Source organism: Mastomys coucha, unplaced genomic scaffold (assembly GCF_008632895.1).
Source record: "Mastomys coucha isolate ucsf_1 unplaced genomic scaffold, UCSF_Mcou_1 pScaffold1, whole genome shotgun sequence".
NCBI classification, from domain to species: Eukaryota; Metazoa; Chordata; class Mammalia; order Rodentia; family Muridae; genus Mastomys; species Mastomys coucha.
In genome coordinates this window covers 46,975,705-46,989,564 of record NW_022196891.1, presented here as the reverse complement: position 1 = coordinate 46,989,564, position 13,860 = coordinate 46,975,705, and the positions used below count along the sequence as shown (strand labels likewise).

Below are 13,860 nucleotides of genomic sequence, written 5' to 3'. Positions count from 1 at the left end.
CTGTAGATGCTGGGAATTAAATCCAGGTCTTCTGGAAGTGCTCTTAACCACTGAGCCAGTTCTCTAGCCCTAACTTGTATTTCTTTTGTAAACTGAAGTCAAATCAAAGATGATTTGTGTGTGCATGTGTGCATGCGTGTGTGTGTGTGTGTGTGTGTGTGTGTGTGTGTGTACATTAAGAATTGATAGTAAGATATTTTGGTCTCATGTTTAGTAAAGATCAAGACACCAACCACCTTTATCTTTTTTGTATTAACCAGTATGAGCAACTGTGAAATTACTAGATGAATACTTGACTAGAAATTTTGGTCATATACAAGTACCTGGTTTTATTTTACTTACGTGGGGTCTTATTAGAGATATTTTAATATGTGCTTTAAGCAGGAGGGTTTGAAGACAGGTCCTCAGAAGGAAGTCTTTGCTAGTACTCTCTCACAGTAAGCCCTTCCCACTGTGGACTTCTGACATTCCCATCTAAGGACTGAATGGAGGTTTAATGGGGTTTAGTATCACATGGGAGGTCAGGGGGCAAACTCAGAAACATAAAAACTGTGCATGGTGGTTCACACCTGTGATCTCAGAACGTGGGAGGCAGAGGCAGGAGAGTCAAATTCAAGGCCTACCTGGGCTGTAACCTAATAGGAGTACTTGCCTAGAATGTGTGAAATTCCAGGTTTAATCCCCAGGCCTGCTCCCATGCCCTCCAAAAAGAAGTTGAGGCCAGCTGTGTGAATATGTGAGACCCTGGCTTGAAGGAGTAAGGCCTCAATGAGGCAGGCTTGGTTCCCGAGCCTAGATTCGTAGGTATCAGTGATAGATCTCGATTTTCAAGTTCTCTATTCCCTTCCTGGACGTTTTTCCTTAATGAAATTTTTAAGAACTAATCAATGTTGCTTTCTTGTTCACCGTGTATTTCTAGGATGATGGGGCTTAATGAAGAACCAGGAATCATTCCAAGATTCTGTGAAGATCTCTTTGCTCAAATAGCCAAAAAACAAACCTCAGAGGTATGTTCAGATTCAGTCACAGTCGTGACCACCCAGACCCATCACAAGGTCTAAAGATGGTGTTCTCGTTCCCAGATCACGATTCTCAGGTGCGGGTGAAGAGGGAAGGAGGTTCCCCATGCAGAAGCAGTTCTCCCTGGGGGGCAGTGGTCGAGCCCACATTATGCTGCTGTGTTCTGGTCTATAGCTCAGGCTGCCCTTGAACTCTCAGTTCTTCTGCCCCAGCCTCTTGAGTGCTAGGCTCTGTGTGCACCGCCACGCCTGGCTTCTTTGTTTCTCCTTCTGTACTGTGCAGTGGCTTACGAGAAGGTGCTTATGTGCGCATTTGTGTATCTCGATAGTCAAGTAGGTGCAGACTTAGCTAAACACAGCAGGATAGTGAAGCCAGAGTAGGAGCCCGACTCAGCTTTAAAAGCCATGCCTTTCTAGCCATGCTACCAATAAGTTAGTTCTCCGCCGGTGAAATGTGCCAATTCAAGCCAGACTAGCTCGTAACCTAATTATCTGTTTAAACTAATCTGAGTTCTGCCATATGAATTTCAGGCAAATCTGTTCCTGCCTCTGATTCTATCCCAGGAACTCTTCTCTGTACAAGAACTTCCACCTACTATTTCCTGCCTCAGCTAATAGGTTACTAGCTTTTTACTGATAGGTGATGTTTCCATACAATACAAAAGCGATTCTTTCTATACGATGTAGGCTTTTGCTATCTGGAACTTTCTTTGTAGAGCAGGCTGCCTCAAAGAGGACCACCTGCCTCTGCACCTTAGCACCACGATTAAAGGCATGAGCCACCATGCCTGCCTGGCTGCCTTTTTAGCTTTTTGAGAGACCTCCATAATGATGTCTGTAGTGACTCCACCAATCCACCCTCCTACTGAGGGGTCCAGTCTCTCTATATCCCTGCCAGCACTTGTCTTTGTAAGATGAAAGATTAGTTCTTTACATTTCCTTGATGTCTAATTGTATATAACACTTAAAAGAAAGAGCATTTGTGTCCTTTTTCATGAGAATTGTCTGTTCAGTTCCGTAGACTTTTTTTTTTTAAGTCAGGTTGTTTACCTTTTTCTGTTTAGCCTTTTAAGCTTCATGCATATTCTGTACACGAATTGTCTGTCAGATGTATAGCTGGCAAAGGTTTTCTCCCATTTCTTTGACAGTTCACTTTCTATTGGAGAGTGTCTTGATTTCTCAGCATGGGCAAGGCCTTGTTCTTCATTTCTTTACATCCTTAGCAGTATGCTAAAGCCATACATATAGTAGATAAGTACTTAAAATACTATAGCTTGAACTGAACTTCGTCTAGAAGTTAACTTGTTAGAACTTTATCTAGAAGAAAGATTTGTTTTATGGAGTCTATCATGGATCTGTATTAAGCATATGATTTGCAAAGATGCAAGGAATCTTAAAGTTAATTGGATATTTTGTTTCTATTCCTTCCAGGTCAGCTACCACCTTGAAATGAGCTTCTTTGAAGTTTATAATGAAAAAATTCATGACCTGGTTTGTAAAGGGGAAAGTGGGCAGAGAAAACAACCAGTAAGATTTTAAATAATTTTCCTATGTTTATTTGTTTACGGGGAAGGGTGGCACATGCATGGGGAAGTCTGGACAACTCAGCTGAAATCCGTTCTCTTCTATCATGAGGATCCCAGGGATTGAACTCAGGTCATCAAGCTTGCTGGCAAGTGCCCTTACCTGCTGAGTGTGCCACCTCTCCTGTCCATAAATAATTTTTAAAGGTGTATATGTGTGTAGATGCACATGTGTGGTGGTTGTGGCCATGGGTGCATAGGGACAGGAGGACAGGCTCAAGGAAACTATTCTCTCCTTCCAGTGGGGGTTCCGTCCTCAGAATCAACTCAGGTCATCAGGCTTGGGGCAGACACTTTTGCCTGCTGGTCCATTTGCCCTTATTTATCATTTTTTTTTCTGTGAATGTAATGACATACATTTGTGAGTTCCCTGGAGAACATGGCTTCAATTTTTACAAAGATACTTTCATGTGATAACAAATCCTTTGAGTCTCCAATTTAACTACAGTATTTAGAAGTGTCTGAACATTACGAATGAAAATTAAATTAGTTGTGATTTAGCTTATTTTTAAATTTTTAGCAAGTTGCAGGGCATGGTAGTGCATACCTTTCATTTCAGCACTTGGGAGGCAGAGGCATTGGCAGATGGATCTCAAGGCTAACTGGTCTACAGAGCGAGTTCCAGGACAGCCAGGACTATACAAAGAAACCCTGCCTCAAAAACAAAAAACAAGTTGGGCAGTGATGGCTCACACCTTTAATCCCAGCACTTGGGAAGCAGAAGCAGGTAGATTTCTGAGTTTGAGACCAGCCTGGTCTACAGAGTGAGTTCCAGGACAGCCAGGGCTACACAGAGAAACCCTGTTTTGAAAAACAAACAAATAATATTTTTTAATCAGGTGTTGTCTAAAAGTTAAAAATAGAATATTTGCTCTATGATTTATTAAGACTATATGAACCAAATATGTAATTTCAAATAGTTTATAGGCCACAAAATAAGATGTTTTAAAAACTGTGTTCTTGGGCTGGAGAGATGGCTCAGCAGTTAAGAACACTGACTGCTCTTTCAGAGGTCCTGAGTTCAATTCCCAGCAACCACATGATGGCTCACAACCATCTGTAATGATATCTGATGCCCTCTTCTGATGTGTCTGAAGACAACTACAGCATACTCATATAAATAAAATAAATAAATCTTTTAAAAACAAAACAAAACAAAAAAACTGTGTTCTTATAAAATATGCATTTCAATGAATTTGAATACATGTGTGTAGAGAGAAGGCACACATGCATGTGCATCTGCCTGCGTGTGGAGGCTGGAGGACAGCCTCAGATGTCATCAGAATATTGTCTATCCCTTGAAGCAGGCTGTGTCATTGGCACAGAGCTCAGCAGTTAGGCTAGTTCAGTGAGCCCCAGTGAGCTCCAGTGAGCCTCCTGCCTCCACTTCTCCAGTGCTGGATTACAAGCCTGTGGGCTGTAGGGATTCACTCTCAAGGCCATTGCCCCAGCATTTACTTATTTGATGATTTGAAGATCATCTATGAAAAAGATTTTCAGTTAAAAAGAAGCAAAGCAAAACTGCGGTTAGAATTGAAGTTTATGAAGGGTGTCTCAACATAAGAAATGAAAATCTAAAATCTTTTTTTTTTGTCTAATTAAGTTTGCCAATGATTTCTATACAATTTAAAATTGTATAGAAAGTCTTCAATGATTGCTATACAATTTAAAATTTTTGGATAAAGCTTTTTTTTTTCTTTTTAAAAAGCTTGCTTTTTTTTTTTTTTTTTTTTTTTTTTTTTTTTTTTTTTTTAAATGATTTTCAAGACAGAGTTTCTCTGTGTAGCCTGGCTGTTCTAGACCAGGCTAGCCTCGAACTCAGAAATCCTCCTGCCTCTGCCTCCTGAGTGCTGGGATTAAAAGTGTGTGTTACCACAGCGCTGTATAGGTGAAAAATTTTAATATCTGAAGTTTACAATGAATTTATTTTAGAGAGACTTAGAAGCATGTATAATAGCTACTATGGATTTAACTTAAGAATAAAAAGTAAGACATGTACAGTCTGTTTTATATTATACAACTAAAGCATTTCCAGTGAGGATGTTTCTTAGTGTCTTATACATTTTGTGAGAACCTTTATTTCTTTCTGGATAAAGATACGTCTCTACCTCAAACTTGAAAAACAAAAAGATTCAGAATTGTATTTTCTACTAAATATTTGTCACATTCTTAAAGATGTAATGTTTCCCCCTAGCTGCGAGTGAGGGAGCATCCTGTTTCTGGGCCGTATGTTGAAGGTCTGTCAATGTAAGTGTCTGCTCAGCCAGCGTGAGGGAGAGCAGCAATCAGAGAGAGCGCTCTCGCTCATGGTCCCTATCTCACTGCGTTTGGATCCCAGCATTGAAACCTGAATCTGAGTGCTTCTCTCCCCTGGGTCCAAACAGGCTTAGTTCTTTGTTCTTGTGTTGTCAGTATCTTTCAAAATGCCAGTGAAGTCTCTGACACCAGCTATTGACTAATCTGACTATAAATGTCCATTTCCTTCTTACTCTCATCTCCGCCCACCCCCTCCCACCCACATCCCCACCTCCACCCCTGTCAACTTAGAGTCTTTACAACTCACTTTTTACTCCTGTTATTTTAAGAGGCTAAGTGAAGAGTTTCACCCCTGCCAGGAGTCACTGACTCTCTGCATTCTAGTGCTTTTCATTAGGGGAAAGGAAAATGGTTCAGTTTAAATTCAGCTCTGTTCAATAACATGCATATTGTACATGTACATATGAGTTGATAAATATATTTTGGTGTAACAAAGTAGAATATTTTAATGTTAAGATTCCAAGTTTTTAGTAGGGAAAAAAAGTCGTAATTACTGGTAAAACTTGAAGCATTATCATATTTCCTGGCTTTTAAGGAATGACTTAGGGGGAATTAGTGTGATAATGTTTGTGAATTAGTTCATTATGATTGTCAGAGAGTAATTATTAAAAGATTATTAATTTATTGAACAAGAATAAAATCATTAGTAAAATTTTTTTTGTCTTTTTATTTCTTAAAAAAACAGGAATATTGTCAGTTCTTACTCTGATATTCAGGTAAGATTGGTTTTATTTTATCTCACTTTAACTAGATAGAGCACAATGGTACATATTTATGAGACTTATTTCCCCTAAATTGTTGGTGTGAGTAAAGGGAAAATCTCATTAACTGGATGTGTACGTTAAGTTTTAACTAAAGTAGTTAATTTTCTTAACTAAAATACTGAACATCCTGTCACTTTAGAAGATTAGAGAAAAAGTGTGTGTGTGTGAGAGAGATTTTTTATTTTTTTGAAACAGAGTTTCTGTCTTGCTCTATAGACTAGACTGGCCTTGAATTCACAGAGGTCTGCCTGCCTCTGCCTCCTGAGTGCTGGAATTAATGGTGTGTGCCAACACTGCCTGGCTAGAAAGATTCTGAAGGGCATTATTTCCTGGCATTATGCTCTGTCACATTTCTGTGAAAGAAACAAATAGAGCAAAAACCAAAAGAGACCATGGCCACAAAAACTATTAAAAGATAATTTCCTTTTATAAACTAACTAAGCATGTGTGTAGGTTACATATGAATGTGAAAATTGACTGTGCTTTCTTTTTTGTTACTTAATCTTTTTGAGTAAGTCACCATAGGCCCGCCTGGCCTGCTTTTTTCTTACTAGAGCTGGCTGGAACTGGGAAATAAACAAAGAGCCACTGCGGCTACCGGCATGAACGATAAAAGCTCCCGGTCTCATTCTGTTTTCACCCTGGTGATGACGCAGACCAAGGTATTTTTTACTGTAACTCAATTTCACTCTTTAATTAAAATGTAATTACATTATTTACCCCTTCCCTTTCCTTCCTCCAGTCTCTCCCATGCTGTCCCCTTCCTCCTCCTCAAATGTATGACCTCTTTTCCTGTAGTTGTTGTTATACACACACACACACAATACTCAGTTTGTCTGTGTGTATATGATCTCGGCTGACCCCATGGTATTGGATAGCCATTTATGAGTCTTATCACTGAAGAAGACTGCGCCTGCCCTTCTTACATGCCTCAGTTGCCTGTAGTCTGGCGGTGGAGTCCCAGGAGGTTTTTTCCTTCTAGATTGGCATGTCTCTTGGTGATGTCCTTGCTCAGCTCTTGTTTAGGCCACTGTACTACTGAGCTGTCATGGGTGATGCTTTCCTGACATCTTTAGGAGACAAGCTCTCACAGCAGGTCTCCAGGTCCTCTGACTCTTACAGCCTTTCTGTCTCTTCCTCCAAGCTGTTCCTGGCTTAAGTGCAGGAGCGTGTCACACATGTACCTGTTGGGGCTGGTACCTGGTAAGCAGTTGTCTCTGCTTTCTGTAAGTGTCTCTCATCAAAGAGAAGCTTCTTCGATGAAGAGTGAGAGCCACACTTACCTGTGCATAGAAGGATACATATTTAAAATACAGCTGGGGGAGCTGGAGAGTTGGTTCTGTGGTGAAGAGCACTGACTGCTCTTCTAAAGGTCCTGAGTTCAAATTCCAGCAACCACATGGTGGATCATGACCATCTGTAATGGGATCTGATTCCCACTTCTGTTGTCTGAAGACAGTGACAGTGTACTTGCATACATAAAATAAATAAGTAAATCTTTAAAAAAAGTACAGCTAGGAATTGTGCTATTTAGTAAAGTAGCAATAGTAGGTTCTCCTTTAAGATCCACGACCTCATTAGCCCTGGGTAATTGGCTAGGTTTACAGGCATGGTTCCTCCTCTGTTGAGCAGGGTCTATTAGACAGCTGTTGGTTACCACCAATATATGAGCACCATTATTGCACCATTAGTGATCATCTCGCTCGTTGGTGATGGTTGTGGTTCTTGGGCATCATGGCCAGGTAGGACTATTTGTTGCACCGTTAGTGGTAATCTGGCTCGCTGGTGATGGTTGTGGTTCTTGGGCATCATGGCCAGGTAGGACTATTTGTGGCTTCCCTTCCCTGGCAGCTTCAAGTCAGCTCTGGTTAGGATCCTGAGTCCTGTGTCCACAGTGCAGAGTCTTTTGTTTTTGGTGGTGGCTTTCCTAGATAAGAGTGAATGCATTTGTTTTGTGTTTGTCTTATTTACTTCTGTAAATCTAAAAGCAGACAGAGATATTTTGCTATAAATGTGAATAGATTTCAGGAAATGTCACATTAACTTTTAGTGACTTGTTATGTATAACAAGTTACATATTTTATCAATTTTTAATCAAAAACACATGACCAGTAATTTATATCAAAAGTAGATGACTTACAATTTATTATATCATTGATAAAAGTATAGCAACGTATGACACTATATAGCAATTTTAGAGTACTTGGAAAGACATTAGAAAATCAGACATTTTTAAGGCTAGGGAGGTAAGGCAGTGAAGGGCTTGCCACACATGAAGATCTGAGTTCAAGCTCCAGGTCTGTGTTAAGGTGTTGGGGGGCTCGCAGCACAAGCATGAGGATCTGAGTTCGAGCTCCAGGTCTGTGTTAAGGTGTTGGGCACAGACTTGAAGTCTCAGCCCAGCTTGTTGTGCAGCCAGCCTAAGCTACATGGCAGGCTTCAGGGCAAGGTGGGATGGATGGCTTCTGAAGAGAAGCACCCGAGTTAATCTCCTGGTGCATATGTGTGTGTGCATACATGCATGAACATTCATACATGTGCACCCATGCACACATACACATGCATGCAGAAACACAGAAAAAAAGTAATAGCTTGGTTTTTAAGTCATGCATAGCATAGGTTCCAGTCCTAAAAGTTTCTGTAAACATTTAGGCATATAATCTTTCAGTTGGTTCTGATCACAATTAGATTTCACAAAACTTTTAACAATTGTGTGCCATAGAAATTCTTTGTAGAGTTAATTTCTAAAGTTTTATTCTATTATAATTTGATTGTCTCTGCTGCTAGACATTTATATTGATTTGAAATGTTTTGCTATTATATTGCTGAGATAATCAACATTTCTCCATTCATAGTTGTTTGCTTAAGATAACTAAGTTGTAGGGCTGGAGGGATGGATGGCTCAGAGCTTAAGAGCACTGACTGCTCTTTTGAAGGTCCTGAGTTCAAATCCCAGCAACCACATGGCAGCTCACAGCCATCTGTAATGAGATCTGATGCCTTCTTCTGGCGTGGAGGCACACATGCAGACAGACCACTGTATATACAATAAATCTTTAAAGAGTATGTAACTTAAACAGCTTAGGTGGATGATATGTCATTTATAAAAACCCATGATGTTGCTGTAGACAGAGTTTGTGGAGGGGGAAGAGCATGACCACAGGATCACAAGCCGCATAAACCTCATCGACTTGGCTGGCAGTGAGCGCTGCTCCACAGCTCACTTGAGTGGCGAGCGACTGAAGGTAAGAAGGCGCTGGGCACTTCTCTCTGCCTGTCTCTGTTGTGGGTTGGGGTCTTGCTGTGTCGCTGAGCTGCCCCTGAACTCCTTAGCTCAGGCGACCCTCCTGCCTCAGGCCCCATAATATCAGGGACCACAGGTGCACCACAGCAGTCCCCCCACTCTTCTCATGATGCTGAAACTCACTTTGAGGATGTTATTTTTAAGAAAGTGCAAATTGAATTTACTTAACAACAACAACAACAAAAAGTATGTTTATCTTTAGTTTATAGATTACTGTGGTTTACCCACTGCATTGGGATTAGATTTCAAAGAAAATTAATGCTGAGCCATAAAAATGTCAATAGTTTATAAAAGAAAGTATTCACTCAGTCACTGTATGAAGAGAAAGGTGTATTGTGAACTAAATTCGTTGCTGAGAAGTTGAGAAAAGTAATTACATTTGAATCTCATGCACAGGAAGGTGTGAGCATTAACAAGTCCTTGCTAACTTTGGGGAAGGTCATATCTGCACTGTCCGAGCAAGCACATGGAAAGAGGGCCTTTATTCCATATCGTGAATCCACTCTTACATGGCAAGTATCTTTCAAAGCCTAAGTCATTGCCTTTGGGTTTGGTTTGGGTGTATGTTTGTGGTGTATGCATGTTTGTGCACATATGTGTACAGATGTGCTTGCCTGTGTATGTACATGTAGAAGTCAGGGGTCGAATTCAGGAGTCTTCCGGTCTTTTTCCACCTGATTTTCTGAAATGATCTCTCACTGAATCTGAAGCTCAACGTTCTGGTTTGAATGGCTGGCTAGTCTTGGGGTACCACCTTGTCCTCCCAGCACTGGGGGTCTAAGTTTGTGTCTTAGTTACTGTTCTATTGCTGTGACAAAACACTATGACCAAGGCAACTTATAAAAAAAAAAAAAAAAAACCAAAACACTTATATTAGGGCTTCAGAGAGAGGGGGATGTCATGACCATGGTGCAGAGAAAAGCAGCAAGCAGGCAGGCATGGAGCTGATGCAATAGCTGAGAGCTTGCCTCTGATCCACAGCCACGAGGCAGAAGGAAGGTGAAGAGGACAGAGAAGAGGGGGAAGCAAGGAGAGATGGAGAGATAACCGGAATGGTGTGGGCTTTTGAAACTGAAACTTTAGAACCCACCACCAGTGACACACCTCCTCCAACAAGGTCACATCAAATCCTTACCAAACAGCCCCTTTCATCAATTAAGGACAAAACATTCAAACATATGAGCCTACAGTGGCTATTCTCATTCAAACCACCCAAGTGTGTGCCACCATGCCCAACTTTTATGTGGGTTCTGGGACCCTGAGCTCAGGTCGTCATGCTTGTATAAAGTTCTTTACCCCCTAAGCCCCCTTCAGCCCCTGAAGAAGAATCATTGTGCAAGATAAAGTGTGCTGTGATGGTAGAGTGCTTGCCTGGGATGCATGAAGTCTTGGGATCAGACTCCAGCTCCGCTAAATACACGCGCTCGAGCACACACACACTCACATGGACACACACGCATGCATACACACAAGCACACATGCACGCGCACGTGCACACCCACATGCACACACACACGCAGAGTGAAGAAAAGGATGATGGGCTGCTTTCATATTGTTTTGGCATAAAGGAGAACTATGAATTCCAGAAACAGTCTCCCTGGAGTGGAATCTCAGCTTTGCATCTTATAAATTCTGACTTGGTAAATTCAATAGTGCAGCACGTTTTCTCATCTATAAAATGGACATCACATGGAAACCTTTTAAAGTAGCAGTAAGGTTAAAGAATGTAAAGTCCTAAGAGAATGAATGTAAAACACTCTGCTCATGCTCCTTAGTGTTTACCATATATCACCAAGTGTTTGCTCCGTGTGTAAAGTGGAATTGAATCATTGTGTTTTCTAGCCCTTAACAGCTAGCACAGAGCTCTTCCATGTTTTTATAGAGAGTGTACGCTTTACTTCTGGAACATCATTTCCCTGTATGCATTTAATGTTCAACTTCTAATAAACACAAACGAAGATAGACAGCCCACAGCTTCCAATCATTTTACTTGAAATTCTTCTGCTTTATGATAGTTTGAGAGATGATAAGCATTCAGGGAAAATGTCTCCTTTTTTTCAGGACATTCTTTTTTTTTTTTTTTAATATTTTGTGTGTGTGCATGTTGTAGTGTGCATGTTTGTGTGTGTATTTTTGCAGTATGTATGCATGTTGTGTGCATGTTTGTGTGCATGTGTGTATGCTTGTTGCAGTGTGCATGTTTGTGTGTGTGCATTTTTGCAGTGTGCATGTTTGTGTGTGTACGTGCATGTTGTGTGCATGTTTGTGTGTGCATTTTTGCAGTATGTATGCATGTTTGCATGTTTGTGTGTGCATGTGTATATGCTTGTTGCAGTATGCATGTTTGTGTGTGTGCATGTCGCAGTGTGCATGTCACAGTGTGCATGTGTGTGTGCATATGTGTATGCATGTTGCAGTGTACGTGTGTGTGTGCATGTCACAGTGAGCATGTGTGTATGCATGTTGCAGTGTGCATGCAGAGGTCTCACATAGATTACCTCACATGAGATGTCCTTTAACTCCATCCATTTCTGTACATATTTTGTAATTTTATTTTTCTTTTTCTTAAAGATTTATTTATTCATTATATATGAGCACACTGTAGCTGTCTTCAGACACCCCAGAAGAGGGAGTCAGATCTCATTATAGATGGTTGTGAGCCACTGTGTGGTTGCCAGGAATTGAACTGAGGACCTCTGCAAGAGCAGTCAGTGTTCTCAACCGCTGAGCCATCTCTCCAGCCCCACAGTTTCATTTTTCTCCTCAGCTGACTACTATTCCATCGCGTGAATGCACCACATTGTCATTATCCATTCTTCTGTTGGTGGGCATCTAGGATGTTTCCAGTTTCTGACCATTGTGATAGAGCAGGAGGGGAGATGATGAGCAAGCATGTCTGTAGCATGATGCTGAGTCCTTTGAGTGTATGTCCAAGAGTGGTGTCTCAGGGTCTGGAGGGACGTCATGCAGCTTCCTGAGGAGCCGCCACACTGGTTTTCATAGTGGTTGCACAAGTCTGCCCTCCACCAGCTCTATTCAGAATAGGCAGAAACTGGGAGCAGCCTAGATGTCTGGCCATTCTGCCTGCGGTAATCTCAAAGTAGTTTTCATTGCATTTCCCTGATGGCTAAGGATGTGGAACATTTCTTTAAGGGTTTCTTAAAGCCATTTGTGTTTTATCTTTCAAGAACCCTTCTTAGTTCTGTGCCTCATTTTTTAGTTGGGTTATTTGTTTTCTTTATGTTCAGTTTTTCTTTTTTTTTTTAGTTCTTTATATATTTTGGATGTTAGATATCTATCAGATGTGTAGTCAATGAAAAATCTTTCCTCAAGTCTATTGATTTGAGTTTTCTAGACAATTACACTACCAGGTGGTTGTAGACCAAAAGTCTAACTGTGGCTCTTTCTCTCTTTTCCTTAAAGGCTATTAAAAGAAAGCCTGGGTGGAAATTCAAAAACAGCAATGATTGCTACCATCAGTCCTGCTGCCAGCAACATAGAAGAAACACTGAGCACCCTCAGATACGCTACCCAAGCCCGCCTGATAGTCAACATTGCCAAAGTCAACGAGGACATGAATGCAAAGTTGATCAGAGGTGACCACTGTCTCAAATTTTATCATTCCTTTTACATGTATATGTGTGTGCACACTGAATATGTATTCAAATGTGTGTGTATATACACGTTTGCTTGCTGTATTGTGGACGCCCAACGCTAATGTTGGGAGTCTTCCAAGATTGCTCTCCGTCTTTTTCACTAAGGCAGTTCCTTTCAATTGACCCCAAGCTCCCCTGTATGTCTAAGCTAGCTAGCCAGTCGGCTTTGGAGAGTCCCTTGTCTCTGCCTTGCAGTAGTGGAGTTACAGACGGGCTGCTATGCCCACCCAGCATTTACACAGGTGCTTCTTCCATTCTCAAGAACATACAACAAGTCTTTCCCCAAGCTCTCCTCCCCTGTTTTCTTGATTATAAAAATATTCCATAGTTTAGGTTTGATGAATTAATTCTAATTTTAATATATGTAATTTTGAGAAAACTATTTTCCATGCCTGTTTGCTAATGTGTCCTAGTTACAAACCTGACAGTGATGGAGGAGGTAAGTATACAGTGACAGAGAGCAAGTGTGAGAGGGGATCAGAAAAGGTTAGGAAAGAGTGGTTAGTGGGGAACAGCAATTGGAAATATTTTTCAAGATTTAGCCACTCATCACATGTCTTTTTACAAATCTTTAGAGTTGAAGGCAGAAATTGAAAAGTTAAAAGCTGCCCAGAGAAACAACCGGAACATTGACCCTGAACAGTACAGACTCTGCCGGCAAGAGATAACATCCTTAAGGATGAAGCTGCATCAGCAGGAGAGAGACATGGCAGAGATACAAAGGTGAGTGCTCACAGAACCATGAACACCAAGGCACTGCTCCACACTCAGAGGATGGGGAGCTATGAGAGAATTCGGGATATTTCTCACTACCTCCATTAGAACAGAACTGCTGGCTATCAGTTGGCATATGTTAAGTGTCTCTGGTGGTCTCTTAATTTCAATCCTCTGCAAATGGATTTTTAACTTCAATATTTTCTTTTTTTTGGGAAGAGTATGGAAGGAAAAGTTTGAAGAAGCTGAAAAAAGAAAACTTCAAGAGACAAAGGAGTTACAGGTATCATTCCAGTTTCCTAAGCTGACTCGAAATGGAACAAGTCCATCTGAGAATTTCATTTCCCATCTTCATCAGATAGTTTATTCTGTACAAAGAAATAAGCAGAGATAATTAACAAGGAATCATTAGAGGCCAAGGGCTCTAAGACAAAGCCACTGCTGGCTTCTCCAGTTCTGATCTGCTCCTGCCCTGGAATCAGGCCAGCATCTGTGTCCTCCTGA

The 13,860-nt window shown here is 41.0% G+C and overlaps 1 protein-coding gene across 1 annotated transcript in view; it reads left to right on the top strand.

The window, feature by feature from the left end:
* Positions 1 to 13,860, top strand: part of LOC116096638 (kinesin-like protein KIF14) — a 62,445-nt gene that overhangs the window by 3,417 nt on the left and 45,168 nt on the right. The window contains exons 3-12 of the mRNA XM_031378658.1: positions 920 to 1,007; positions 2,451 to 2,546; positions 4,797 to 4,849; positions 5,604 to 5,634; positions 6,237 to 6,344; positions 8,811 to 8,927; positions 9,383 to 9,498; positions 12,410 to 12,582; positions 13,218 to 13,365; positions 13,576 to 13,740. Coding sequence (XP_031234518.1) covers positions 920 to 1,007; positions 2,451 to 2,546; positions 4,797 to 4,849; positions 5,604 to 5,634; positions 6,237 to 6,344; positions 8,811 to 8,927; positions 9,383 to 9,498; positions 12,410 to 12,582; positions 13,218 to 13,365; positions 13,576 to 13,740 — 1,095 coding nt within the window. The remainder of the gene's footprint in view (positions 1 to 919; positions 1,008 to 2,450; positions 2,547 to 4,796; positions 4,850 to 5,603; positions 5,635 to 6,236; positions 6,345 to 8,810; positions 8,928 to 9,382; positions 9,499 to 12,409; positions 12,583 to 13,217; positions 13,366 to 13,575; positions 13,741 to 13,860) is intronic.